General features: G+C 39.6%; 1 protein-coding gene and 3 long non-coding RNA genes across 5 annotated transcripts; 3 read left to right on the forward strand and 1 right to left on the reverse strand.

Annotated features, from left to right (window-relative positions):
- Positions 1–7,901: 7,901 nt before the first annotated feature.
- On the forward strand, positions 7,902–9,506 carry LOC113029272 (C-C motif chemokine 3-like). Its single transcript, XM_026180049.2, has 4 exons — positions 7,902–8,240; positions 8,927–9,044; positions 9,122–9,180; positions 9,298–9,506. Exons 1-4 carry the CDS (start codon positions 8,168–8,170, stop codon positions 9,321–9,323), a joined length of 276 nt encoding a protein of 91 aa, XP_026035834.1. The 5' UTR covers positions 7,902–8,167; the 3' UTR covers positions 9,324–9,506.
- A 2,451-nt stretch (positions 9,507–11,957) lies between these two features.
- Positions 11,958–26,130, reverse strand: LOC113029318 (uncharacterized). Of its 2 annotated transcripts, XR_003273384.2 has the most exons (6): positions 25,967–26,130; positions 25,657–25,718; positions 25,476–25,565; positions 24,497–24,552; positions 12,452–12,604; positions 11,958–12,135 (listed from the first exon to the last, which is right to left on the reverse strand). It is a non-coding gene; the product is annotated as an uncharacterized LOC113029318 (long non-coding RNA). The 2 variants fall into 2 exon arrangements; XR_003273385.2 differs by lacking the exons at positions 25,476–25,565; positions 25,657–25,718.
- LOC113029317 (uncharacterized) lies at positions 12,453–14,701 on the forward strand. Its single transcript, XR_013911496.1, has 2 exons — positions 12,453–12,589; positions 13,971–14,701. It is a non-coding gene; the product is annotated as an uncharacterized LOC113029317 (long non-coding RNA).
- LOC145430854 (uncharacterized) lies at positions 18,859–19,796 on the forward strand. Its single transcript, XR_013911169.1, has 3 exons — positions 18,859–18,970; positions 19,251–19,325; positions 19,426–19,796. It is a non-coding gene; the product is annotated as an uncharacterized LOC145430854 (long non-coding RNA).
- Positions 26,131–26,966: the final 836 nt, after the last annotated feature.

Raw genomic sequence — 26,966 nt, forward strand, 5'->3', positions numbered from 1 at the left:
GCTACATCGACATTATTAATTACCTTGTATTTTCCGAAGGCGTTGATGGCGAGGAATTACATATTTACAAGAGCACTGAGGTGTATAATTACCTGCACAGCAACAAAATTGATAAAGTACTGCTCAACAAACAAGGCGACTTTATTTTTCTTAAAGCAGATGTAGAGCCGAGCCAAAGCATTAATCAAGCGAAACACTTAGCATGGGTAATGCTAAGAGAAAGTGGAGTAGTGGAGACAGTCAGCTGTTCCTGTATCGCCGGATTAGGGAGATCATGTAGTCATGCGGCTGCTATTCTGTGGAAGGTATATCACTTATCTGGATATCACAATGTTTAAATCACTGAAACAGAAACACTGGACTGGTCAAAGGCTGTGATTAAGGAGTCACGCTACTGCCATCTAGCTAAGTATTACGTGGAGCACTGTTTACATGTGAAAGCCACTCGTTAACTTTGTGTGGGCTGTATGCTGTACAATCACATGAAGATAAAACATAAAAAAAATAAAAGATTGAACATTAAGGTCAAATTTACAAGACAAGAACAACTATAGTTATAAGAAGTGACACAGAGTAGTATAATACATGTTTGTTTATATATATGTATATTTGTACACACACACTACTTTGAAAAAAATTAGACTGTGGGTGTATATTTCTGCATCAAAAAGTAACTATTAATATGAAATGGATAATATGGGTGACTTTGCCAGTGTTTATATCTGTTTTGGATATGATTCAGGTGTATTGACCCAGGGTCATATCTATAACATGCAGGACACCGACCATGTACTGCTTTTGTTAGTGTAAACTTCCTCATTATGTTAAATCTTGAGTATTGACAGTGAGAAAAAACTATTAATGTTTGTTACAGGTGCAGAATGCTGCGATCAGTGGAAAGACAGGGCTTGCGTGTACAGACGAGCAGCGCAGGTGGAATGCAGGGACAGCAAAGAACCTTGAACCTAAACGTCTAAGCCAGATAAACTTCAGACATCACAGGGCAGAGCAGCAGTACGATGTGAACTCCCGGACTGCAGTGACACAATTTCTCCCTAACACACCATATCACCTTACACATCAAGACTTTATTGACAGTGTTAGCAAAGCACCAGTGAAGCCACTTTTCCTCCTCAGGAAAACACATTAATTGGAAAGTGTTACAATGCCTCGCCGTCTGCAGGTCCTTACCGCAACAGTAAGGCAAGGCAAGGCAAGTTTATTTGTATAGCACAATTCAACAACAAGGTGATTCAGAGTGCTTTACAGAGACATTAGAAACAAGAACAAATAAAAAGCATGATTTAAAATACGGTACAGTTGATGAGCAATTTTTTCAGCCACACCAAGCACACAGTTACAAACTAAGCTGTAATCCATGCAGGGCATTCTACCAGGCATACATTAGAGTTTCTGTCACGATCTGAGGGGACAGACCGTGCGGGGGTGTGTGTGGTGGACCCAGATGCAAACACAAGAGAGTGGACCGGAGTAAACTTCAACTGAAAGCGAGCCTTTATTGTGGCTGATGACAGGTCTCAACACAAAGCAGAAACACCGTGACTAAACTGAACCTAAACTAAACTGGGAAACAGGTACTGATAAACTAAGGAGACTCAGAAAACCATGACAATGTTGTACAGCCTGACCGGGAGGACATGGAGGGTAGGAACACAGACGACGCAGACTACATGAAACACAGAGACTAAATACACATGAGGGATGATCAGGGGAAGTGGCCACACATGGGATCACAGCTGACACACATGAACCTAACGACAGGACAGGAGGGTGCAACTGAATACACTGACATGAATACAGATTTACAAAGTAAAACAGGAAACATGGAAATTAGACATGACAAGAACTAAACATCACCACGCAGACATGACTCACGACCCAGGGAAACTTAGTACAGGGGAGATGACATAACACACCAGCCCACAGTTCATGAGTTCAGGCGGCCGACCCGGGGGTTGGCAACCCAACAGGCCACGCCATCCCCCATCAGGAGGCCGGCCATGCGGGAGGCAGCGGCGGTGCAGTTCAGGAGGCCACCCCCGAGCCTGTGGGCACAAGAGTTCAAGGGTCACACGGTCGGGGGGCCGACCAGGCGGGCGCCACAGGTGACAGAGCCGGTCAGGAGGCCAGCCGTGCGGAAGGCAACGGCGGCGACAAAGGGGACGACGGAGCAGTTCAGGGGGCCAGCCGCGCGGAAGGCAGCGGCGGCTCTCCAGTGTCAGGCGTACTGGCCGAGGCCCGGTGGGCACAGGACCAGTCGAGGCAGGACCAGGCGGTGGCGTGGCAGCCACAGGCGACGGAGCCGGACCAGGCGACGGCGAAGCAGGAGCTGAGGCTGGACCAGGCGACGGCGAAGCAGGGGCTGAAGCCGGACCAGGCGAAGCAGAAGCAGAAGCCGAAGTTTCTGTTTTTTCTGAAACCATCTGAAAGAAAAACTATTTTTCTTGCTTTATGTAGTGTGGAAGTTTTTAATGTTTCTTTCATCTGTGATGTTCTTGAATGTGTTCACATGAAGATGGTACAGGTGATTACCTGAAGAGCTACTTAACCCGGCGCTGACGGATGCTCCACGCCAGTCCGTTAATCACCTCTCTGTGGTAACTAGACTCCCGCGAAGGCATTGCATTAATATCTTGTTGGAGCTTCGTTAAATCTGCCTACTTGTGTCTAGGTTTCGATCCGGCGTTCAGCGTCTGCCACCTGCCTTTCCTCCTGCTCAATTGGATCACCCGGTGCATCATCTGGCCCATTCACTACCTCCACGGATTTCCTTCTCACGGAGTTCCCTCCCGAGCTCCCATGGTCCCGCTCTAATCGTAAGCCAACTAGTCTAACTCAGTTTTGATGTGTTTCTCCCGCTTCCCGGCTCCCTAGTAATCTTCTCCCCTTTCTGTTGCAGCCTCCCACGGTCCCGATTCAGGCTTCCTCACGTCATTGTTTCCCCGGGTTTTTTTAGTTCCTTGTTTTGCTCCTCTGGTTTTCCCGGGTCGCCTTTTGTTGTTATAATAAAGTGTCATTTTCTGCTAGCGCTTGAGTCTGCGTTTGGACCCTTTTGTGCACGTGCGCCGCGGCGCATGACACTGACAGTCTTGCAGTGAAACAGGGGCCCGCATGCAATTCTCCACTTTGGCCACTGTATTGTTGGGTGTTCAGAGACAAAGACTTTAAGCTGATTTGAGGTTGATTTTTTCTTTTCTCCACTTGATGGCAGCAAATATTTTCTCAACACTGACCCACCTCCATGACTGCTCTGTTGCTACCACAGACTGAAGATGTGTACTGTGAGGATGGTGTTGGTGCACTGCTAACTTTAAAAGATTTTCATCTTTCTGGAGTCAGTGCAGAGTTTCAAGTTTACTAACACTTCAGTAAATGCTTCAGTTTTTTCTTCTTGAAGAGATTTAAAAAAAATTAAAACAGAGAAAACTAACTTTATTTGGCATGATTACTGATAAAGATCAAGAAAAGTTAGAGAGGACAGGGAATGAACTCTAAATCTAGGGATTATTAGACACCACCAGAAGGCAGCAGGTTCTGTAGCAGGAGTAACTGTATTGTAAGTGTAAGTGTAAGTGTTTTAAAATGTGAAAGTATAGGCAAACTTTTAACATCTCTAAAACCTTCTCCTTCTCTTGGCATGAGCTTGCTTGGGGTCAAGGGTTTTTCCAGGTCCAGGATAAAAGAAGTTTCATGAAAAGGAGACAAGTTTTAGATCCAAATCCAAAGTGACTGCTGATAATGGTGAGAGAGAATTGACAGGTGAGTTTGAGCTTACTTTGAACATCCATAGGGGAAGTGTTGCAAAGGGGAGGAACAGGGCACAAGCTGACAGTCCAGGGCAGTGTCACTGTTGAAGGGTGAGAAGGCAGGTGGATCGGCTGAAGTAAGTGATCCATGTTCGGCTTGCTTATCTTTACAATGAGGATAGACGGCAAGATTCTCTTCAGCCATCAGGAGGAAACTGGGAACAAGATGCTGCATCCACAGAAGTAGTTATATGTTACAAATAAAGTTCAGATGTTACTCATTTTATTGACTGATTGATTGACTGATAATATTTTATTTATCTCGAGGGAATTTGTTTTAAAGATGATCTGGAGTCTTTAGAGGATGATTTAAAAATATAGTCAATATGTGTGAAATAGACAATAGACAGTTACAATTGGTCAGAATTAGATGATGAATCTTTACATTAATTAACTATAAAATAAAAAGCTATGCCAGTTTCTAGCTTTGCTTAACATTGTATAGAAAAGACCTGATGACACAAAATCTTTAAGTGTAAAAGTTAAACTCATCTAAAGTCTGAGGGCTCAAGGCTGGCAAGAAACACAGTCGACTGAATCCCAAAACAGCTGAAAGCCTGTGGTTATAACAATAAACATAGCAGGTTTTTTTGTTTGTTTTATTTAACAAGCTGAGCAGCTGATAAAACCCCACAAAGGTTAAAAAAAATCACAGCTTGTTCTCTACTACTACTTTTCTTTCCTTATTTGTTTGAGGACTTCTCCAAAATGTATGTTGATCACCAGAGATGGGCAGTAACGCGTTACTTGTAACGCGTTACGCGTTACTTGTAACGCGTTACTGTAATCCGATTACTTTTTTCAAGTAACTAGTAAAGTAAGGGATTACTATTGCAAAAACGGTAATTAGATTACTGTTACTTTCCCGTAGGAACGCTGCGTTACTGCATTACTAAAACCGTGATTTTTTTGCGAGAATGTCTCACGACAGTGACGTAAGCGAGTGCGACGTTCGTGACAACAGCTGTGTGCAGATCAACAATGGATCATATATCGAGTGCGGGAGAGAGTATGAGCGTGCAGCGTTTAAAGCGTGGAAGTACTGACCTTACTTTGAGTTTGATTCCATAAAAAGTGACAAAAACATTAGCGTCCATTAGCATTGTGCGTGGGAAGAAAACATCTTTTTACAGCGAAAAAAACCCCTAAACTTCCAAGCAAGCTCTGAGTGCGCAACGACGTAATGGGAAACTCACAGAGAAACTGCCGTATCCTTCCACTGACCGCTGCGGCACACCTGCACCAGGGTAAACCTCCGCCTACCCAACTCCTGCTGTACAGGTGAAAATAGAGCAACAGGACCGCTAGTCTTTGATTTTATTTATTTTCTGCTGTGTTTTACTTGCATCTATTTGAAAGAGTGAGTGTAAACACAAAAAAAAAAAAAAAAATTTATGTGCTGGAATGTGCAGAAAATAGGTTTAAATATTAAACAAATTTCTTCCAGTCAGAGAATGTTGCATATAATTAAAATTTTGCTTGATGCATAAAGTTAAAAGATTAAAATTAATAAAACTATAAAAGTTTTAAAAAGAGACTTTTCCATTTGATTACATTTTGTATGATGGATTATGCAGAAAAAGTAGAATTGGGCTGAAAGATCTATCACTTTATCACCTACTCAGGTTGTAAATCGTGTTTTTAAAAAGTAACTAAGTAACTAAGTAATTAATTACTTTTGAAAATAAGTAATCAGTAAAGTAACGGGTGGCTGTAGCTCAGGTGGCAGAGCAGGTCAGCCACTAATCAGAAGGTCGGTGGTTCGATCCCAGGCTGCATCCTGGCTGCATGCCAAATATCCTTGGGCAAGATACTAACCCCATGTTTGCCTACTGGTGGTGGTCAGAGGGCCCGGTGGCGCCTCTGACCACCGGGCCCTCTGGGCCTTCATACGTAAGGAACAAGTATAGATCTCTGTCAGTGCGCCCCAGGGCAGCTGTGGCTACAATGTAGCTTGCCATCGCCAGTGTGTGAATGTGTGTGTGAATGGGTGGATGACTGAATGTAGTGTAAAGCGCTTTGGGGTCCTACGGACTAGAAAAGCGCTATACAAATGCAGGCCATTTACCATTTACTTTTTGGGGGAAGTAATCAGTAATTAGTTACTGATTACTTTTTTCAAGTAACTTGACCAACACTGTTGATCACAATTACTAATAGTCTGGTATGATGAGTGTCTTTGGAAGAGAATATCTGCAGGATAATCTACTTGGACGAGGCAGAGAAACTAAACAAACCTGCGCCCATCATGACAAATACATGCTAAATGTGCAAAACTATTAGGTCACATCTCTTAAACTTGGTGTTGGCGTTTTCGGTCGCATTGCCACAGATTCAGAGCACACACCATTCATGCATGATGCTGTAACAGGATGCACCACTGCAATAAATCAGTTCATGAAATTTATTCCAACTAAGATATTCAGAGATCAATCATTAAACCTATTATTGCAAAGTGAAGCATTTAGGAAGCACAGAAATTACATTGAGGTTACAGTGTGTAACAGTACTGACTTAGTGACATGTGACTTAGCACAGAATCTATGAACTGGGAGCTTTGTGGTGCTCCTGTAGGTGTTATTTTCTATCTGAGGTTATACTGAGTGTAGCATGATGTAGACTGTTCTGTTTTTTCCTCCTCTTCAGCCTCAGCATGCACTTATTTGCTTTGTTGGCACAGGAAATGACAGAGCTCATGGGTAGAAATGTTCTGTAAACATTTCATACGTAAGGAACAAGTATAGATCTTCTGATTTTGCTGACGATGCCGTGTGTTATATTTGACTCATGTCAGGAGTCACTCTGTAAGAACTACATTTTTAAGTCTAATTCAAACGGTCAGCAATAATGGGAAAATGTGTGGGTACTAATTTGGCCTGAATGCAGAGTTAACTCTGAGACTATTCTGAGTGCCCAAAAACCCTGTCAGTCCTGTCAAATGTGAAAGAATAACTTAAGAAGTTAATAAAAATCAATTATAGTTTGTTATTCCAACCAAATAAAGACGCTTTCTGAAGCCGTTCTTCAGCAAGACACCAAATGCTGATGTCAGCTGTAACATCTGGATGATGGGAATATGGGTGCATCACATATCTTTACTTCCTTCTTCTTGCAATTTTTTCTTAAAAACACCAGATGCTTATGGGAGAACAGAAAGTTTGCAAAATAATCCTTTTAAGAAAAAATTGTCCTTTCTGGCCTGTAATGTTTACACTGTAAACCAGGTAAAGTGCAAATGTTGTTAAATAGTAACTATCCTCTTAACATAAATCATGTCCGAAGTTTTCTACCCCTTTATATTCAATTTTTTGAAGTTAGTTTTCATATCTAAATAACCTGCACAGACAAAAAAGGCATAAAAGAGACTTTCTCCAGCTGGGCCCACGTCCTCATTTTAGGTTTGACAGTGTTTTAGTGGATAAAGGTGAATGTCACGGACATGAATTGAGCTGCGGTTTGGGGAAGGACTTGAAGGGGACTGGCGGCGGCTCCTGGGCCTGGCAGATCCCCAATGATGGATTTCTGTACTAAATAGAAGGGAAAAAGTTAAAGAATTGAACAGGTGAAGGAGGGGGTCACGTAAATTAGAATGAGCAGATTGTAGAACTGGGGGAACATATACAGATAAGAACCAGAAGAAGCATGTTTGGAGGCATTGTCCCGCTCCTAAAATTCAGATACTTTATCTCCATTAAAATGTAAGATCTTTGAGTTTGTATGCTTGCACGTGGTAAAAATGCAAAACACTAACACTCGAGCCTGAAAGCAAGGACTGACATCAGAATGTCTGCATTCATTTTCCTATTTACAAAACAAAATCTTAAAGCCAGGACTGCAGCATGTCCAGAATATTTGCCAAAGAAGGTTTTGTGAGATAAATGCTACAGAAAAATTAAGAACAGGTTCCCAGTTTGAAAAAGTATTTTATTCATAATTAATTTTAAATAAAAATATTGTACTTTAGGTCCTTTAGGTTACATTAAATTTAGATTACGTTAAATAACTGATTTACTAAACTTTTTCTTAACAATTCTACAACAAATGCATTGATGAAATATGTCATGTCATGACTTCCCGCTTCTGTGGAACGCCTCATACTTCCACAATCTAAGAACTGTGTGATGAAACGTCGTCTCATTTTGTAAAGTTCCTCTTAAATCACTGTTTAATTTATTTGTAAGAAGAGAGAGGAGGAGGAAACAGAAAAAGCTGAGCCGAATAACTGGAGGAATCACTTCTGCTTTTAAGACCTTAACTATTTCTTCACGCTTCACTCTGGAGAAGAAGGCAGATCAAAGGGGAACAAATCATTTACTCACTGTTCTTCAAGCTTTTTGAAAATGGTAAACTCTAGAAGCCTGTTACTGCTGGTCTGCACAGTCATGGTGGTTGGGGCCATCTCTGGATCAGACGGTAAGATTAAACTTCAGACTCCATGTAAGAGCTTTCAACTGGCTTTTCTCTGTTTAAAATTCACTTTGTAAAATGTCATTTGTGTTCCAAAAAAGATTTGGACATCTGCTGCATAACAGTCAGCAGTAAGAAGATTCAGGAAGTGCATTCGTTTTTTGTTCTTTCAGCTGTAGCCTCGGTGCTGTTTAACAGGCTAAGAGTGAAGATTGAATACAAAAAACAGAAATCAAACATGGGCTTAGATTATGTGCAAATTGTATAGAAAGCCAGCAAGTACAAATTAATACCCATCCAAGTCAAAGGGAAACACAAACATTAGATGCTGCTTAAAAACCCCCATGGAAATATAGCCCAGTAAGAAGTGACACAGGTACAGATACAGGCCTCTGCTCTTACTGTTTAGCATTCTTGAAGAATATAGTGTCTAGAATGAGGACATAGACTGGTGTAAGTAGCTACTTTGTTAATACTTTTATAATGTTTGCAGTAAATTTCTCATTAGTAGAAATACCTACAAGGTGAGGCACAAAATAAACTATTTCATGTCACTTAATGTCTGGTAACGGTTCAAAAGTCAGCTTTTGTTTACTCTTGTTAGCAGTTTTATAACATTTTAAACCCGAATTTCACTTTGAGTTTCCTTCCTGTGGGCGAAATATATTCAGTTTTAAACTTCTCCTAATCAGCTCGTCGCCAGAAGAGACCGTGCTGTGTTGAAGTCACCCGCCAAGATACGAGCGCTGATGTGGTGGGGGAAACATATCGTCAGCAGGCCGCAACACCACCCTGTGTGAAGGCTATAATGTAAGTCAGCACATGTGTCGTCCTACACACAAACATAAACACATTCAATCTGTATAATTTTCTCTCTTTATTTCCAGTTTCAACACAGAATATGGACAGCTTTGTGCTGATCCAAACGCTCAGTGGGTCAAAGATCGTAAGTTACGCTAAAAGAAACACACACACACACACACACACACACACACACACACACACAATAAAAGTATTTGTAGAAACAAACTGAAACTCCTGTTTGTCTCTCTTTCCTGTCCAGTCATTGTGAGGATGACGAGGGTATGAAGTACAAAGTGTGAGGTGAAGCATCGCTGCCTGTCGGGTCATCAGTATCTCCTTATCTCAAACTTTTCTTTGAAATGTTTTTGTTACGTTACTCTGTTAATTCTGTCCACATCGCACTGCAGCAATTTCCTAATGTTGTAAACCTGCTCAACATTTGGCAATAAAAACCCTTTCTGATTCTGATTCTGATTTTATTCTTGATGCTACATCTGAGTCTTGTGTGACTTTAAAGTGACGACTAAGGCTGGACATCAATCTGTGCTTAGACGGACCAACTGAGTTCTTTTTTTTTAAGTTTAGTTACATATTTAGTTTCAAATCTTCTTTTATTCTTTATTTTTTGCTTTTATGATTCCATTTATCTGTTTTGCAAAGCTCACTCTGAAAAGTATTTCCAAATAAACTCTGACCACCAGTCATTCAATAAATCTCATATCTTAATAATCTCCCAGAAACCTACAACGCATTTTATTTAAAAAAATTTTTTTTTTTTTTGTCCCGTTTGGATCTATAGCCATCAGAATTGTTGTCTTAAGGCCAAGAAAGATGCCAAGCGGATTTATTTTACCAAGTGGATCATCATGGCCTTGCCATATTGGTCCATTTGATTGACCTTTATTATAATTATGAATTTATTTTATTTTCAGTTGCTACAAACGGGACAGACATGACTGGGGGATAGGACAGGGGGAAAGAATGAAAGAAAGAGAGGGAGAGAAAGAAAACCAAAGGGGAGAAGAGAGGGTGAGAAGGGGGGGAAGAAAGAAAAAAAAACAAAAACAAAAAAACAAAACACCTGGATCACCTGTATGGAGAAAAAAAAACAGAAGAGAAAGCAAGCTAGTTTATTGTGATGGTGCTTTTTTTTTTCCTTTTTTTTTCTTATTATGTTGCTCTTTGTTGTTTGCTTTCTATTTTATTTAAAACTTTTAACTAAAACGTGTGCAATCCAAGAAATCAGTACATTTCTTATTTTTATCCATTAATGTCCCTGTGTCGCCTGCAACTTTTAACCCTCTACTACATGACTTTTTAATTTGGGGAAAAAAGTATTTCTCCCTATTTTGGGGGTTGCTTTAGGGTCCCTAATAATATATCATTCATAAAATTGGACAGCAGAGACCTGTTTTCTGTAGGCCTGGGCCACATAAACCAAGCCACAATCAAGCCAGATATGGCATGCCATCACATAGACAGTGCCATCTATGCCAGGCCTGGCCTATATGTGGATGCCAGCACTGCTGACTTGATACCAGATCCTGGCCAGACCTGCTTGCTATGTGGGCACTAACACACACACAGACACAGTTACTTTACCAACTGACCCCTGAGCTCCTAACCGTCACTCCCTAAAAGCTCACTGTCCTCACTTTCTGAGGACAGAAAGTGCACATTCCCTTGGTTTCCTTCCATAAAAGGTATTTACATCCATGTCCTGTAATTATGAGCAGATTGTAAAGGAAAAACATTGACTATGATCATATAAATGCACACATCTCTACACACATATGCAAATGCATTGTATTATACCGCCTACTGGTGTTGGCCAGAGGGGCCGATGGCGCGATATGGCAGCCTCGCTTCTGTCAGTCTGCCCCAGGGCAGCTGTGGCTACACCTGTAGCTGCCTCCACCAGTGTGTGAATGTGAGAGTGAATGAATAGTGGCATTGTAAAGCGCTTTGGGTGCCTTGAAAAGCGCTATATAAATCCAATCCATTATTATTATTATTATTATTGCCTGAAAAAAAAACTGGGTTTGAGACAACGAATGAAAATTAACAGTTTTACTGTATAAATAAATTTAAAAAAGTAGAACATACAATCAAATATGCTTCTTAACATATTCATGCACATACAAGTTTTTTTTAATATACATTTATTTCACTATAAACATGTAAAATAGTGATCCTTATCTTGCCTCCTAATGGAGATGTCTCTCATGTAGTGCAGCTTGCAGAATGCCCCCCCCCCCCCAATAAAAGTCACACCACCTTCAACTCATCATTTTATTGGAAGGAGATGTGCCTGGTAGCATTATTTGAAAGAAAAAAAAATGTGGTTTTTTTTGAAGGGCCAGTGTAAGGCATGAAAATGTGGTTTGTTGCCTCGGGGCAACGTTGTTTCATTTGTCTTTATTTCCTTCATCTGCTACACATTTTCTTAGTTCTGTAGTTACACCAAATATAACTTTGAAGTTTAACCAGCACTATGCAGTTATTTTATGCAAAGGAAAAGGAGCTTTAAAATTATCATCAGCAAATCCACAACAGAACGTGGTGCGATGGCCCAGTTAAAGTGTAAACCTCAACCTGATGGAAACGCTGTGGCCGGACCTAAAGACAGCTCTGCATAAGTGAACGACTCAAAACCTCAATCAGCTAAACTTTTCCTCCACCATGATGTGAGACTTTCTGTAAAAATTATGATTAAAAAATACCAGAACAAAGTCGTTTATAAAATGTCATGAATGTGTGGGACTGATAAACTTTCTATATATATCATCTGTAATGAGGAAGTGGTTTAGTGTGTGTGTGTGTGTGTGTGTGTGTGTGTGTGTGTGTGTGTGTGTGTGTGTGTGTGTGTGTGTACAGTACAAATAGATGCAAGTTCAGTTTGCTTTTCCACACTGTAGATTTGATTATTGTTTTTATTAGATTTTAATATTTGAGCAACACCTCAACAGAGCCACAGTCATCCTGGACTGTCCTGCAAGTTCTCCTGGAAACTGGAAACCAGTATTAGAGGTTTTTTCTGCCTCCATGTTGCTTTTTTCAGCCATGTGGATGAGGGGGCCGCATGTTTAGTTTGTAACTACAAGAGAAAAAGAGTCACTGTCAGACAGTCAAAATGGAAAAAAATAATAATAATCAGGAGGTTTAGGCTCATTACTCATGAAAATGCACAAAGTACTGGTATCAATCATCAGGCTCTTGACCATATTTGAGCATCTGTGAACTTTGTGTGAGGCTGTTTCTCAGAAAGCTCTCAGTGAGGTGTTGATAGGTTGAAATACTGAATTCTCAATGATAAGAGGCGGAGGTGTGATATGCCACAACCACGCACACACAAATGCAAAGACCTACAGAAATACGTCAGCAGTTCTGCCTGCAGATGTTCCTACACTTACCAATAAATAACCAAGCATTGGTCAGCGTATAGTTTCAACCTGATCAGTGAGCCAGACCGCCGGTGAAAATGACTGTGAAGATCCTCTCCATCACTCTCCTCCTGCTCTCGGTGTGTGTGTGCTGCCACTCCTCTGAAGGTAACTGTGCTCTTACTTTTATAAAGAAAAATGAGGAAAAAAGAGATCAAATAGATAAATTTATCACAGCAATGAATATTTCCAACAATGGCTGCTGCCTGTTTGTGAATAAGGTTCACTTGTGATATTTTGGTGGTTTATTGGGCAGGACCACTGTGTAAAGACCACAAACCTTTACATCAGTCATATTCTGGTATCTGCTCAGTCTATAAATGGGGCGATCGTGGCTCAAGAGTTGGGAGTTTGCCTTGTAATCAGAAGGTTGCCGGTTCGAGCCCTGGCTTGGACAGTCTTGGTCGTTGTGTCCTTGGGCAAGACACTTCACCCGTTGCCTACTGATGGTGGTCAGAGGGCCCGGTGGCGCCAGTGTCCAGCAGCCTCGCCTCTGTCAGTGCGCCCCAGGGTGGCTGTGGCTACAATGTAGCTTGCCATCACCAGTGTGTGAATGTGTGGATGACTGGATATGTAAAGCGCTTTGGGGTCCTTAGGGACTAGTAAAGCGCTATATAAATACAGGCCATTTACCATTTATAATTGCACATGTGTTTTTCAGCATTTACACTCAACTTCTACCCACAAAGCTCCAGACACCCTGGAAGCTGTTTTCTGGGCTAAGTTTCATTAGTCAGTGATAGCATTTGAAAGGCGTCCTTTATGTCTACATTTAGAAGAAGTCTTGGAGATTTTTATTTTATAAGCACGACATTCACCTGATTTTTGTGTTCAATTGCTGGACTGATTGACAGCCACACCATATCCATTCATGCTATACTGCTTACCATTAACAATGTTTGTACTATTTATGTTTATCTACATGCAAACTTTTGTTTTCTGTCACTTGTGGGGTTATGTCTCACGCTGCGTTGCATGCCAGGCATATGTTGTAAGACACTTAAACTATCATAACTGCCAACTGATTAGTGTAGCACAGTTGGTGCAGTGGTTTCCTTCAAACAAATTCACTCTGTAACTAAATCTCACTGCTTCATTTTAGTTTTTAGCAAAGTCATCATTTCAGTGACTCATTGCATAAGGCATGAAAGCAGAAAATGAGAGAGACACAGAGAGAGTATAAGATAATATCTCGCAGCTACGAGACAATATTTTTCACCTTTCACTTAATTAAAATAATGCCAGAATTGCCCAAAAAGTAATCGAGGGCCCCAAAGTGTTGAGAACATTGATTTGTTAAACTTGTTGATTGATTTGCACAAAAAATGCCTGTGCACTGTAACATAATTTCAGGTCACATTTTGAAAGTCACCTTCTGTTTAGTGATGTAAGGAGCTTCATATTTTAAAACTAGATTTAACTTTTATTTTCCTTCTAATTAGACTTTTCTCAGGTAAGAAAATTCCATTTTTAACCTTTAATCTCTCAGGTACTCGTCGTCGTCATCCTGGAAGGATACCACCATGCTGCCCTGCAGTCACCAAAGGCAATAGGACTGCTGAGGTGGTGGGGGAAACATATCGTGAGCAGGCTGCAAGAGGACACTGTGTGAAGGCTATAATGTAAGTCAGCACTTGTTGTCCTACATACAAACATATACAATCTCTATAATTTTCTGTCTTTTACTTCCAGTTTTGACACAAAAAAGGGACAACTTTGTGCTGATCCAGATGCTCAGTGGGTCAAAGATCGTAAGTCGTGCTAAAAGAAACACACAGAAATAAATGCAAAGTATTTACAGAGAAAAACTGAAGCTGCTGCTTGTCTGTTTTTCCTCTCTAGTCACTGCCAAAATGAAGAAGGCATGAAGTCTGTCTGCTGCATCAGTATTTCCAGTATTACCATCACCATTAAAGGCTTATTCAAACCAGAGCGCTTTCTCAGCCTGACTTAAATTTGTTTTATTCTTTTTTTTTTCTTTTTCTTTTTTTTGCCATTTGTAGATTAATTTTTCCTGTAACCTGTGGAGCAAATGTGTATTTTATTCATGCTGTTGACTTCATTGTTTTGTAATTGATCATTGGAGGTCAGCTTTTATTTGTCTTTTACTTTTCTTTTTGTTTATTTGTGAATCTCTTTCTGTGCATTTTGTGTTTATGTGAAGAACAATGTGGCTGTGAAAAACAATATAAAAATAAACTTTTGTTTATTGAGCAAATATTTTCCTGCTGTTGTTTCTGTCGCCCACCAGACTCTCACAAAATGCTACACACATCACATAATGTATTCCACAAGTGTTTTAACTGACGATGGTTGCTGAGTATACTGTCCAGTTTTTTAAAAAACTTTATCTTTTACCCAAGTTTATGTAGCCCATGATGAACATAAGTGGGCCCGAGCAGTGAAACCCAGCAAAACACACACACACACACACACACACACACACACCCACCCAAGTATACATATATATTAGGGGTGCAACGATACTCATATTGATATTGAACCGTTCGATACAGTGCTTTCGGTTCGGTACGCATATGTATCGAACAATACAACATTTTTAATTTATTTGATCAACTTTCCTTCTGACAATGCTGTCTATGTTGAGCGCTCAGTGGATCTGCGCTCGACAGTGCAGCCTAGGCGGAGTAGTCGAACGCAGATTCACTGAGCGCAGGGCAAGCTAGCTAGGCAGAAGTTAAGCTCTCCTTTCAACACGGGAAATTGGACCTCCCCCACCCTCATTCAGATCTGGCGTTTGGAACTCTTTTGGTTTTCATGTGACGTATGACCCTGAAGGTAAGCGCATCATGGACAAAAGTAAAACAGTATGTTGGATGTGCCACGCAATGCTTAATTGGTGGGAACTACTGTGTTAGCGCAGTTAGCTCGTTAACGTGTTGACGCCGTCCAGCCCAACGCACGGGGCGATTCCCGGTAGCTCGTTAACGGAGATTTGCCGTGTTGTGGCGTTAACGTCATTTCAACGAGATTAACGCTGACAGCACTAGTGGGAACACAACGAATATGACTGCACATTTACGCCGACATCATCCTAGTGCAAAGACAAGTGGAAGCAGACAACAAGCACGCATGCTACAAACTTCACCCGAGTCATTTAGACAGCCGTTAGCACAGGATTCTCCTTATGGGGACCTGATATGTTTAATATGCTGCTGAGAATATAGCCCAGAAGAAGCGGATAGTATAGCTTTTATTTTGGAAAGAGCCATTTCTCTGTAATAAACTCTCTTTTCCAAAGATGAGTGATTCCTCAATCAGATAGATTTTTTTTTTTATTACTTTGTTGTTTCAGCAACATTAAATTTAAAAACTGTACTTTTGAGTTAAAATACATATTTATAATTTTAATAAATGACAAATTAAAAAGGCATGAACATTTTTTTTGTATCGAAAAAATATCGACCCGAACCGTGAATTTTGTGTATCGTTGCACCCCTAATATATATAATAAATAAAAACACATGTACGTACACTTTAGGGCTGCCACGATAAGTCGACTAGTCACGATTACGTCGACTATTAAATAAGTAGTAGGATTTAAGATTGTAATAATGGGCTGAAACAGAAGACGGCAGCACTGCATGTCCAGGGATGCCAGCCGCCGTTAAACCCCGAAAAAGAAGAACCAGTTTCCGGTTTCATAGCTGTGTCCAAATTTAGTGGCCGCATCCTTCGGAGGCCGCATTTGTAGCCCAATTATGTTACAGCGACATGGCGAAGCCTGTCCAAATTCGAAGACTCCCCCAAACGCGGTTGAAAAATGTGTTCTTCATTTCCCCAGATTTGAAGGGTGGGTCAGGCGTGTCCTTTGTGGCCCGACATATCTCAGAATTCATAGCACAGCTCAGCTAATTCCAGTTTTCAACAAACCACTTAGTTTTAAGATTACTCGTATTACTCTTTCTTGGTCACAAAATAAACTTTTAACATATTTTCAGGCGAGAATGTAGCTGTGTAAACTTCAAATATCTGTTCGGTTTATCAAGACACCACATATTTGCTCTGACGTTTTCAGAGACGTCTGTTACCCACCAGCTCGATAGCTAGAGGGTTCAAACTCACTAGAGCCGGCGAGAACAGTGAACTCCCAGCACATCATATCCAAACCCACCACGGTTTTTCGCTACTCAGGTTAAAAATGATATATAAGTCACCCAGATAGTTTGAAAATATTATTGCTTGGCTTTTTTCAGTGTTTTATTTGTTCCTCAGTAAATTGGTTTGGATGAGATTAAAGTTATAGTTTTTACATAGTTGAACAAATGTCAGACAGAGAACTGATTAAACATAAGTGTGAAATGGTAGAGAATTTACTCCAGGGTCCTGTTATATTTTACATAGAAAGAACAAACTGTCGAGTTTATTAAAACTCCACTGAGACAATCTACAAATTTTATTAAAAAATTAATAAACTATCATTGTGTCTTTATTTTTAGTTAGCACATACCTTAAACACTTCAAGCTGTAAGCTAATGATAGTTATATACAGTTGGATGCAAAAGTTTGGGGAACCATGTTAATAGTCATCGTTTTCCTGTATAAATCGTTGGTTGTTACAATAAAAAATGTCAGTTAAATATATCATATAGGAGACACACACAGTGATATTTGAGGAGTGAAATGAAGTTTATTGGATTTACAGAAAGTGTGCAACAATTGTTTAAACAAAATCAGGCAGGTGCATAAATCTGGGCACTGTTGTCATTTTATTGATTCCAAAACCTTTAGAACTAATTATTAAATATAAATTTGCTTGGTAGGCTCAGTGACCCCTGACCTACATACACAGGTGAATTCAATAACGAGAAAGAGTATTTAAGAGGGTCAATTGTAAGTTTCCGTCGTCTTTTAATTTTCTCTGAAGAGTAGCAACATGGGGGTCTCAAAACAACTCTCAAATGACCTGGAGACACCATCATGGTTTAGGGGAAGGATACAGAAAGCTGTCTCAGAGATTTAAGCTGTCTGTTTCCACAGTTAGGAACATATTGAGAAAATAGAAGACCACAGGCTCAGTTCAAGTTAAGGCTCAAAGTGGCAGACCAAGAAAAATCTCGGACAGACAGAAGCGACGAATGGTGAGAACAGTCAGAGTCAACCCACAGACCAGCACCAAAAACCTACAACATCATCTAGCACCAGATGGAGTCGCTGTGCATCGTTCAACCATTCTGCTGTATGCGAGAGTGATGCAGAGGAAGCCTTTCCTCCTCCCACAGCACAAACAGAGCCGATTCAGGTTTGCTAAAGCACATTTGGACAAGCCAGCTTCATTCTGGAATAAGGTGCTGTGGACTGATGAAACTAAAATTGAGTTATTTGGGCATAACAAGGGGCGTTATGCATGGCTGGGGCAGCGGCCATGTGATGTGTGGAAAAGAGAACTCAAATGCAGCACTTACTAAGGTGTGAGCGTGGTTTATTATTCAAACAGAACACAAAGTGGGGATGGAAAAACAGAACCTAGGAGAAACTAAACCATAGAACAGCAAACCTGAACACAAAGGGAGGACAGCCTACAGTGGCACTCTCAACATGCGAAGCTGAATACATTGGACTTGCAACCACTACTCAGGAAAGCATGTACTTTACCCAACTGTTAAACGACATGGACAGAAAAAGGTACACATGTACAGTGGGATGCAAAAGTTTGGGCAGCCTTGTCAAATTACTTTTTCATCTTGTTTAAGATGATTAAGACTATATTTTAATTTTCCACATTATCCTAGTTATATTTTGACTTCCATTATCCCAACAGAATAAGGAACCTTTCTGAAGCCTTTCTTTAGTAAAACACTGAATGCTGATGTCAGCATTAACATCTGTGTGATGGGAATATGGCTGCAGCAAACTTCTTTACTTCCCTCTTCTTTCACTTTTTAAAAACACCAGATGCAGAAAGTTAAGAGAAAGTTAGTGATGGTGTTCTTGTAAGAAAAGTTTCTGTTCCTTAATCTTTACACTCTAACATGAACACTTCTCAAAACTCAGAAGCCAAAAATGCTAATATTGTTATGTAGCAGACAAAATGCATATAACAGACTCGACTTAAAATGTAATGCCTTCAAGATTCTGAATGTGGTTTGGTTACATGTCTTCCTGCTATATTTGCATAAAGACAGAAACTAGCAGCATTGAGTAGCGATAGGCCAAAAGTTCAATTTAATGACATGATGACCACTCGTCAGTGAGAATGAGTATCATCAGAAGCCTGTCTGTGCTGCTCTGCACAGTCTTGGTAGTTTTGGCCATGTCTGGATCAGAAGGTAAGATGGAATTTCATATAAACACCATGTAAGGTTTTTCTGTCGGCTCTTCTCTGTTTAAAAATCTTTTTTTGGTTTTTGTTCCAGCAAAGAATGATTTTGTCACGTGCTGCACAACTGTCAGCAATAAGGAGATCACTGAACCAATTTTGGGATACTTGATCCAGAGAGCAAACCGACCCTGTGTCAACGCAGTCGTGTAATTTTTTTATGGCACATTAAAAGCATCAACTGTAGCCCAGGAATGATTTATTACAAACTGTTAATTACTGAAAAATATGATTTTTTTTTCCACATTTAAAATTAATTGTTTAACTTCAACACAACTTATACTGGCTAAATAACTTAAGCCTAAAGATGTAGATGTGATGTTTTTGGTGCTCTTCAGTTAAAGTTCATTTACTTATTGTTAATATTATCTCAAATGAACTGATTAAAGTGTTGCTACCAAGTTCATCGTTCATTTCTCGTTCCTGCAGCTTTCAGACACAGTCCGGTGTTTTCTGCATCAATGGGAGAGCTCCCTGGGTTCGTGCCAAGATTGTTGCATTCGAGTGAGTTTTACATCACCTTCCACTGACTCACATGCTCAGTTCGACTTTTCAAATGTGATCAGTCCTCATATACTTTTGTCTTTTGTTGTTTTTCTCACAGGAAAGCAAAAGCTCAGCGTACGACTGCGTCTGAGGTCTGCTCATAGAAGATGACTGATGGTGAAACCTTTTCAGGAATGCAGGAAGAAGTAAATACACCAATACTCAAAACATGGTCGAAGAATGTTTCTGCCATGTCTTATTATTTTCAATAAATTATCAGCCTTTATAAATGAAGATACTGATATATCAGCAAAAGGTTAATATCAGCCAATAATACTGGCCTGCAGAGAAATCGCTTGTAATATATGAGATCTGTAGAACTGTAATAAGATTAACTCTTATGCCCTAATTGGGCATTATTGTACTTTTTTTCAACTTAAAAAAATAAAATTGGTGATCAATTTGGGCAATAAATTTTCTTTTAAGTAAGTTTTTGTCTTTTACTCTTACTTGTCATCCATACTCTCTCGATACTATATATTACATGGAAAATATCTGGGTTTTTGTGAGTTTTTAAAAACAAATAATTAATAATTCAACTGTTTAAAATCCTGAAAATAATTTAATGTTTGATCATTTTGAAAAGGGCTCGAGATGATTAAGTCATTTATGAAAAAAAGAAGCAAAAAACAATATTGTTGACTGACTGGAAGCAACACAGCTGCTGTTGACAAAGCAGCAGAGTCAGATATGAATGTGTATTAAATTCATCGTGTAAATATACCAGATTTATCCACATACGCTAGTTTTCATCATATCTTCATGATCTCCAGTAATGTTACACCACAGTGCTTTCATTTGAACCCCAAGTGTCACCGTCTTTGAAAAATTACAGAGTATAATGCAGCTATTTTGCAAAAATAAATAATTACATAAAGACTTTCAAACGGGTACCCTGTTTTTCCCTTCGTAACAACCGAACTATTGTACAAATAGAGATAATATAATTATCTGAGAAACAATTGTCAATAAGCAGAGAAGTTATTTAAATATTAATGCAAGACATGGAAGCAGGTGTTGTTGTTCCTAAATTAGGAACAATATTTTAAAATTACTTCACAATTCTTCTTGCACTTCATATTGTTACAAACTATCAGAATATAAAGAAAGTCAGAAAATGGACAACCTCAGCTTATAAAACTTTTTTTTTTTTTAACCACAAACCACTGGATCAATTTCAAGGGTTTTCCACTTGATTTTTATTTTATCATAAAACACTGCAGAGATGCAAAGAAATAATCATTATAACAGTGTGCAAATGCTCCACGTTATACTGTGTGTCCAAGCTATAGACGTCTCTGAAGCGACACCCTGTCATCCATTCATCCAAGAGATGTAACCAAGCTAAAAGACACTGCCTCTATTAGTTAATTATTAGATAATCATTTTTGAAAAATAATCTTTAACATCAGATTAATTTCAGATTTTTATGTCAGATTTTACACGGTCAGGTGTAGCAGAGTTTAACTCGGAAACTTAAACTTTAATTCAAAATTTCTTTTAAATAAATTTCAAATGATCATGATAAAGGGAATGTGTGCAGTTTTGGTGCTCGGTGCTGAACAGCGTGGCTGACTCTTTGTATCTGCTATTGCTTCACAGTCCGAGTCCAAACAGGTAATGAGCCATTGCAAGCTGACCAATTATGGAGTCCACCGCCAGCTCACGCTTTTTTGAGGTTATGTCAAAAGGTTTCTTGTTTAGGCAGTCTGTGTCAATGGGCTCAGTCAGTAGTCACGCTGTCTTATTACAATGAACACATGCAGTGTAGTTTATTTTGAGTTAATCCAGCCTTCTGCCTGCAAGAAATCTTTAGTGCAGTATGTAATCTGCTTCTGAAAATGGCTCCCAGCAAGAAGAATTTCTTCTTTCAGCTCTAATCCGTGAAAAAAAGACAAAAAAAACTTGGTTGGTCTGTTCATTGTCACCGCTCTGGTGTCAGGTGTACATGATTGGAGATTTGGGGTTGGGTTCTCTGCTCATTCATCATTGCAGATTTTAGTTAGATTTGTTTGTCCCTGGGAACTGTGGGAACCTTAAATTACATTTTGGATGTAAACAAAAAGAAGAGCGTGAAGGGGTGTGAAGAAAAGCAGATTTTAAACTTCTTCTTTTTTCTTTTTTTTAACTGGACTCTGGTGCCATCCTGTGGCTGCTATGAAACAAAAGTGAAGTAATGAAAATAAAAAGTGTTCTCAGATTAAGTCTGTTCTCTGTGGCATGTTTTTTTTAATGGTTTCTACAGTGTGAGTTAATGAAAGGAGGATGTTGAAGCAGCTTCGCCTTTACATAAGCTGCTAATTGGAGCCAAACATTATCCCTGTGACAGTCCAGGTTTGTGGTGGTAAAAACTCTGAAAACTAAAGAATTTTTAAGGCAGTCCTTCTACATAATCCTATAACTCTGTGTGCTAATCCAGTCTTTCCCAAACTTAGGAATGTATTTAATCACAACTGAGTATGAATTCTGCTTGTGTGAAGTCTTCTGGTAGCTTGCTTGTCACTGAGGTGCTTTAATCTTGCCTTTTTATACCTCAGTCAGTCATAGATCAGGTACAGGGAGTGGACTGAAAATGAGTGAAAAAGCAGCCAGTGTCCATCTCCAGCTGGTGCAGAGAGCAACATATCACACGTATTCCTGCTGCCCTTCACTGTTTTCAGTGAAATTCAGAGGCCACTTTAAAATCCTGTTATTATCATCAAAGCTCTGCATCAGGGGTGGGCAACTCCAGGCCTCAAGGGCCGGTGTCCTGCAGGTTTTAGATGTGTCCTTGATCCAACACAGCTGATTAAATGACTTCATTAACCTGTCTTGAAGTTTTCCAAGACAGGTTAATGAAGCCTGGTAATGAACTGCTCATTTGATTCAGGTGTGTTGACCCAGGGTGAGATCTAAAACCTGCAGGACACCAGCCCTTAAGGCCTGGAGTTCCCCGGGGTGAGGATGTAAGCAGGGGCTGCTTACATGGACAGGACCCTGCTTATATCAGACCTTCTGAGCAGGCCTTTCTCATCCTCCCCATATGGAAAAGATATATATAAATCTTATAAAGTTTTTATCTGTCTTGTATGAAACTTGTATGAAAAGCATACAAGAGTGAAAACACATATAAGATCCCTTGAAAAATTATATTATGAAACTTGTATGTTTTGTATACTTACTAAAAAATATATGAAAGTAATGAGAAAGTGTCCACTTTCATGAGTAAATCATATATGTTTTTACTATTTCTTTTCCATATGGGCTATGGTCTCCCAACTGTTCCTCACTCTGACTTTAAAACCAGAGACAATCCTATTTTTGAGGTTGCTGAGAAAAATCACTTGAACAACCTCTAAAACCTGTACAACCCATAAAAACAACCTATAAAAACTCAGCCAGGCTGATGTTTGACAGGTTAGCTTTCCCTTAATCTTCTCCCCTTTATTTTGAGCCTTTGCATCTATTTGCATGTATCGAAGTGTCTTTGTGAAAATGATTATGTGTCTATAACTTATCTTTAATGTGTGGCTTTTATTCAAATTTAGATGCACTTTGTAACTCTGTCTTTTAAAAGGCGCCGCAAAGACCTCGTGAAAACCTGGAAAAATGTTGCTCAAGACCACTTTAGCAAAATTACAAGAAAGTTTGACTTTTTAGGAGTAAAATATAAAGAAAAGGGGAGTGACTCACCGTCTTTGATCTAAATGTACAATATAAAACCCAGCAATTCATTTTTGACCCCAGTCAGGACATAAGTCTGAGACCTCTGCGTTAACCACCATTAATGCAATCTACATGACTCGTTCTGCACTGTCGAGGGGACATCCTGCCTTTTCTATTGATGACAGGTTTGTGGGGGCTGAGCTAATACAGCTAACATTGATTTAGTAGGATTTCAGAAATGCACAGTTACTTTTATTCCTTTGTAGTGGGCAGCAGGACACATTTTCAGATTTTGAGCCGTACTTCGGGAAGCAGGAGGCAGGATGAGGCAGAACCGTGGAAGGGGAGTCAGTCTTACTGCTGTCGTGGGATGAGGTGGAGGAAGGACAGACATCAGAGCAGGAAGCTGAAAGCTCAGTGTGGTTCCTCAGCTTTTGAGGAACCACACAAATACACACACACACACACACACACACAAAGCTGCCAATGAAAGATGATTCCAGGCTGGTGTCCTGTATTGCGGTCAAAACCAAATCCCAGAGCTTCGGAGCCCGAGCTTACGTAATGCTTCTTATCCAAGATGGACTTTGGGTATCGTCACTTTGCCCGTACTCAGGCTCTTCAAAGCCAGCATGTCCTCCACTGAACTTTCACCTTCTTGCTCGCATGTCTGGCCCCTCCTCCTCATCATCTCTCGACAGCTCGAGTTTTAACTTCACTTCCAAATTCTGCGTGAACTCCTTTCTGTCTCACTCAGCCATCTAATCATATTTATGACAGATGTGCCCACTTCATGGGACAGAAGATAATGAATAAATAACAAATTTGAAAAAGAAATGATCCAGCATGTTTCTTTGGGGGAAAAAATCTGAATGTAAAAACAATTTTTTTTCTGTGTCTCAGGACATAAAAGATCTGACCCTGACAAGGATCTTTTTCCTTTTTGTGCTTTTTAACATTTAATAATGCAGTATTTTAATTCAATGTATTTTTCTTTTCTTTTCTTTAAATTTACAAATAACATCTTGCACCTGAAGTACCTTCAGTGACCACCAGGGGACGGCAGCTCACATAAACACGAGTTTAAACAATTGCTCAAATTATTCCTCAGCAACTATTCGGCTTGCAGATTTATTGTTTGCATAACTGTTTTCGGAAAGATTGTTTAGTATTAATTTTTAAATAATTTTTCTTCCCAAATTATGTTTAGATTCTTCTATCCCTTGTATATCTTTGGGTTTTATATTGTCAATTGAACTTCCAATAGTTACCAGCATCATTGTCTCTCTGTGCTCATGTTGGCAACTTGAGCTCCAAGGTGGATGCCTTTTGATTTAAACCCCTTAAACATTTCTTATTTCCTTTAAAATCTAATTAAAAAACATTTTAGAGCTGAGGAATTAGGAAATCCTAAGTTAAAGTTGAAGCTTAACTTTACTCATGTCCTAGTTTGTGTATGTGTCTGTATTTGTATCACCACATACCTGATTCGAGGTTCACGTCTTCAGCTTGACTGCAGGTAAGATGAGAGGAACAGTGACTGGAGGATGAAAAGAGGGCGGGTAGCACAGATGGAAAAGCAGATGGGAGTTTCTCAGGGGAACAAAAAGAAAAGATCATGTGAAGCGAAGGGGCTCCTTTCATCCTTGTATCTTAAATTAAGTTTTAGCCCAGTAGAGTGAGCACATTCCCCCTGTTTCACCCAGCAGTCCCCAAACAGCTGTTTAAAGGTTCAGGTTGAGACTTTGGTGAGGATAAAGTTAGGCAGGGCTGTGTAGTAACTGCAGAGCATATCAGTGAGGGTCCTCACATGTGAGGATGTGTGATATGTATCGGTACATGACACAGGTTCAAAGTTAGGCAGGGCTGAGCTGTTATAATTTTTCGTAATTAAGATTTATTTGATGACTTGGCACAAAATCAAAAATAAAAAAAAAGCATATTGTGCTTTTACACTATCTTCCATTCCTTCTGCACAAAGATGCAGAGACCGATGATGGTGCTGGACGATGCCCTTCAACAGCCATGCTAAAGCCCACATCCTGGTATGTCCTCCACACTCTTGAGACTGTGACATCCTGGACAAGCTGGACTGTCTGTGCAATGTCAATGAGCTGCAGCTAGCGTCTCCTGTTACTAATACTAACAACAGTAGCAAAAAAGGAAAACTAGAGACGTATCAGTCGGGAGGGATGAGGAGGGAGCAATAGTCTGTGGTCACTGCCTCCTAAATCATTTTCTTTTTGGGGGGTTTGGCTGTTGTCCTGTTGCATCTGTTGTTACTTTCACTTTCAGCAAAGCAGCTGAACTGGCTTTGCAGTGGTTTATGTTTCCTAAGTGAACAGACTGAGCTCCCTGAGGTTTAACTGACTTTGGTTATGCCATAATAATTGAGTGTTCCTTTCTTTCTTTCTTTTTTTGGAGCTGTATTTTTTAAGGCTTTCATGAGACATCTGAACCTACCAGTCACATTTCCCAGTTATCAGTTTCGCTTTCTTTGACTCTGTCCGGCTCATAATTGTGTAACTCCATTCTGCTCAAATGCGTCACAATCTAAAGTAAACACAGGAAAAGTAAAGAGCGGCAACAATAACACAGGTTGGTTTTTTTCTGTTAAATAGTGAAGCAATATACCCTCACTGACCTCTGACCTTTGACCTCACAGGTCTGATGCGAACTGATGCCTTTAACTGTGCCCGCTGGAAACTGTGACAAAGAATTCATTTGCCATTTGCGTATATTGTTATTCTGTGTTCTGTTATCCTATAGTCTATCATAATGCTTTAATGTAAACACAGCACATGTAACCTTGGCTCTACATACTATCCCGGGTCTGTTTGTGGTAGCATTGGTTATATTTATGTCATCTGTGCAAATGTACTTAAAGCTAAATGTCACTTCATCATTAATTGATTTGAATCTTTCATTTGTTTATGTAGTTTGGTTATACTTACCATTGTGTGTTCCTTTGAGCAGGTCCTATGTGTAAAACAGGTATGTGGGAAGGGCCGCCCCAGTACTTCCTGATTTTATAGGATATGATGTCACTGATCATGTCAATTGGGTGTAACCAAATGAAGGGGTGTTTATTTTGTGTAAAATTGTTTATTTCATTTAAAATAACTCATGAGTCAGATTAGGTGAAGAGTGACTTTTCAAACTGATTAGTTGGGTGAATGAGTTTGTTAAGTGGAAAAATGATTTTATTCCTGTTTCTTTGTCTAGACTGTGTTATTTAGTCTACCCTGTTTTCCCAATGGTAGAGGTTAATGAGATCCAGGTGTGCGTGGAATTTATATAAAGCAGGTGAGATTTTGACTCACAGCTTCTGACGTTTTTGTGAGATAATTGCTGAAAGGCGACGCCAGAAAATAAAGGACACTTAAAAGAAAGTTGAACTGTCTGCAGATGCTGTCTTACTATCACCTTTCATGCTGCTTATGTTATGCTACTTCACAGAAACATAAACATAAGATGAGAAAATATCTGCAAATGTGGAAGAAAAAACATTTAAAAGGATTCAGTTTGTGTGATTGAACAAACAGAGCTTCATTTCCATGATAAAAAAGCTTTTATGGATTAAACATATGGAATCACAGGTTTACAGTTGTGATCAAAAGCTTACAAATTTAACAACTATGTCTTTCTCTACATTTTACAATCAGCCAGCGATATACTCTCCACTGTATAAAAAAGAAAGAAAAATAATACAAAACAGTCTATGTACAAGGCAAGCATGGTTTTTGGCTTTAATTCAAATCAAATCCATTTTATTTGTATAGTGCCAAATCCAAACTGTCACCTCAAGGCGCTGATAAAACTCTGTTACAGTGAGTTCGTTTGGATGAGAACATTCTGTGTGTGGGAAACACTGATCACCCTTAAAGTGAAGTATCTGTATTCTAATTTTATCTCAAATTGAATGCTATCACGTTCATTCCCTGCTGACGTGAT

Source organism: Astatotilapia calliptera, chromosome 9, assembly GCF_964374335.1.
Source record: "Astatotilapia calliptera chromosome 9, fAstCal68.1, whole genome shotgun sequence".
Taxonomy (NCBI): Eukaryota; Metazoa; Chordata; class Actinopteri; order Cichliformes; family Cichlidae; genus Astatotilapia; species Astatotilapia calliptera.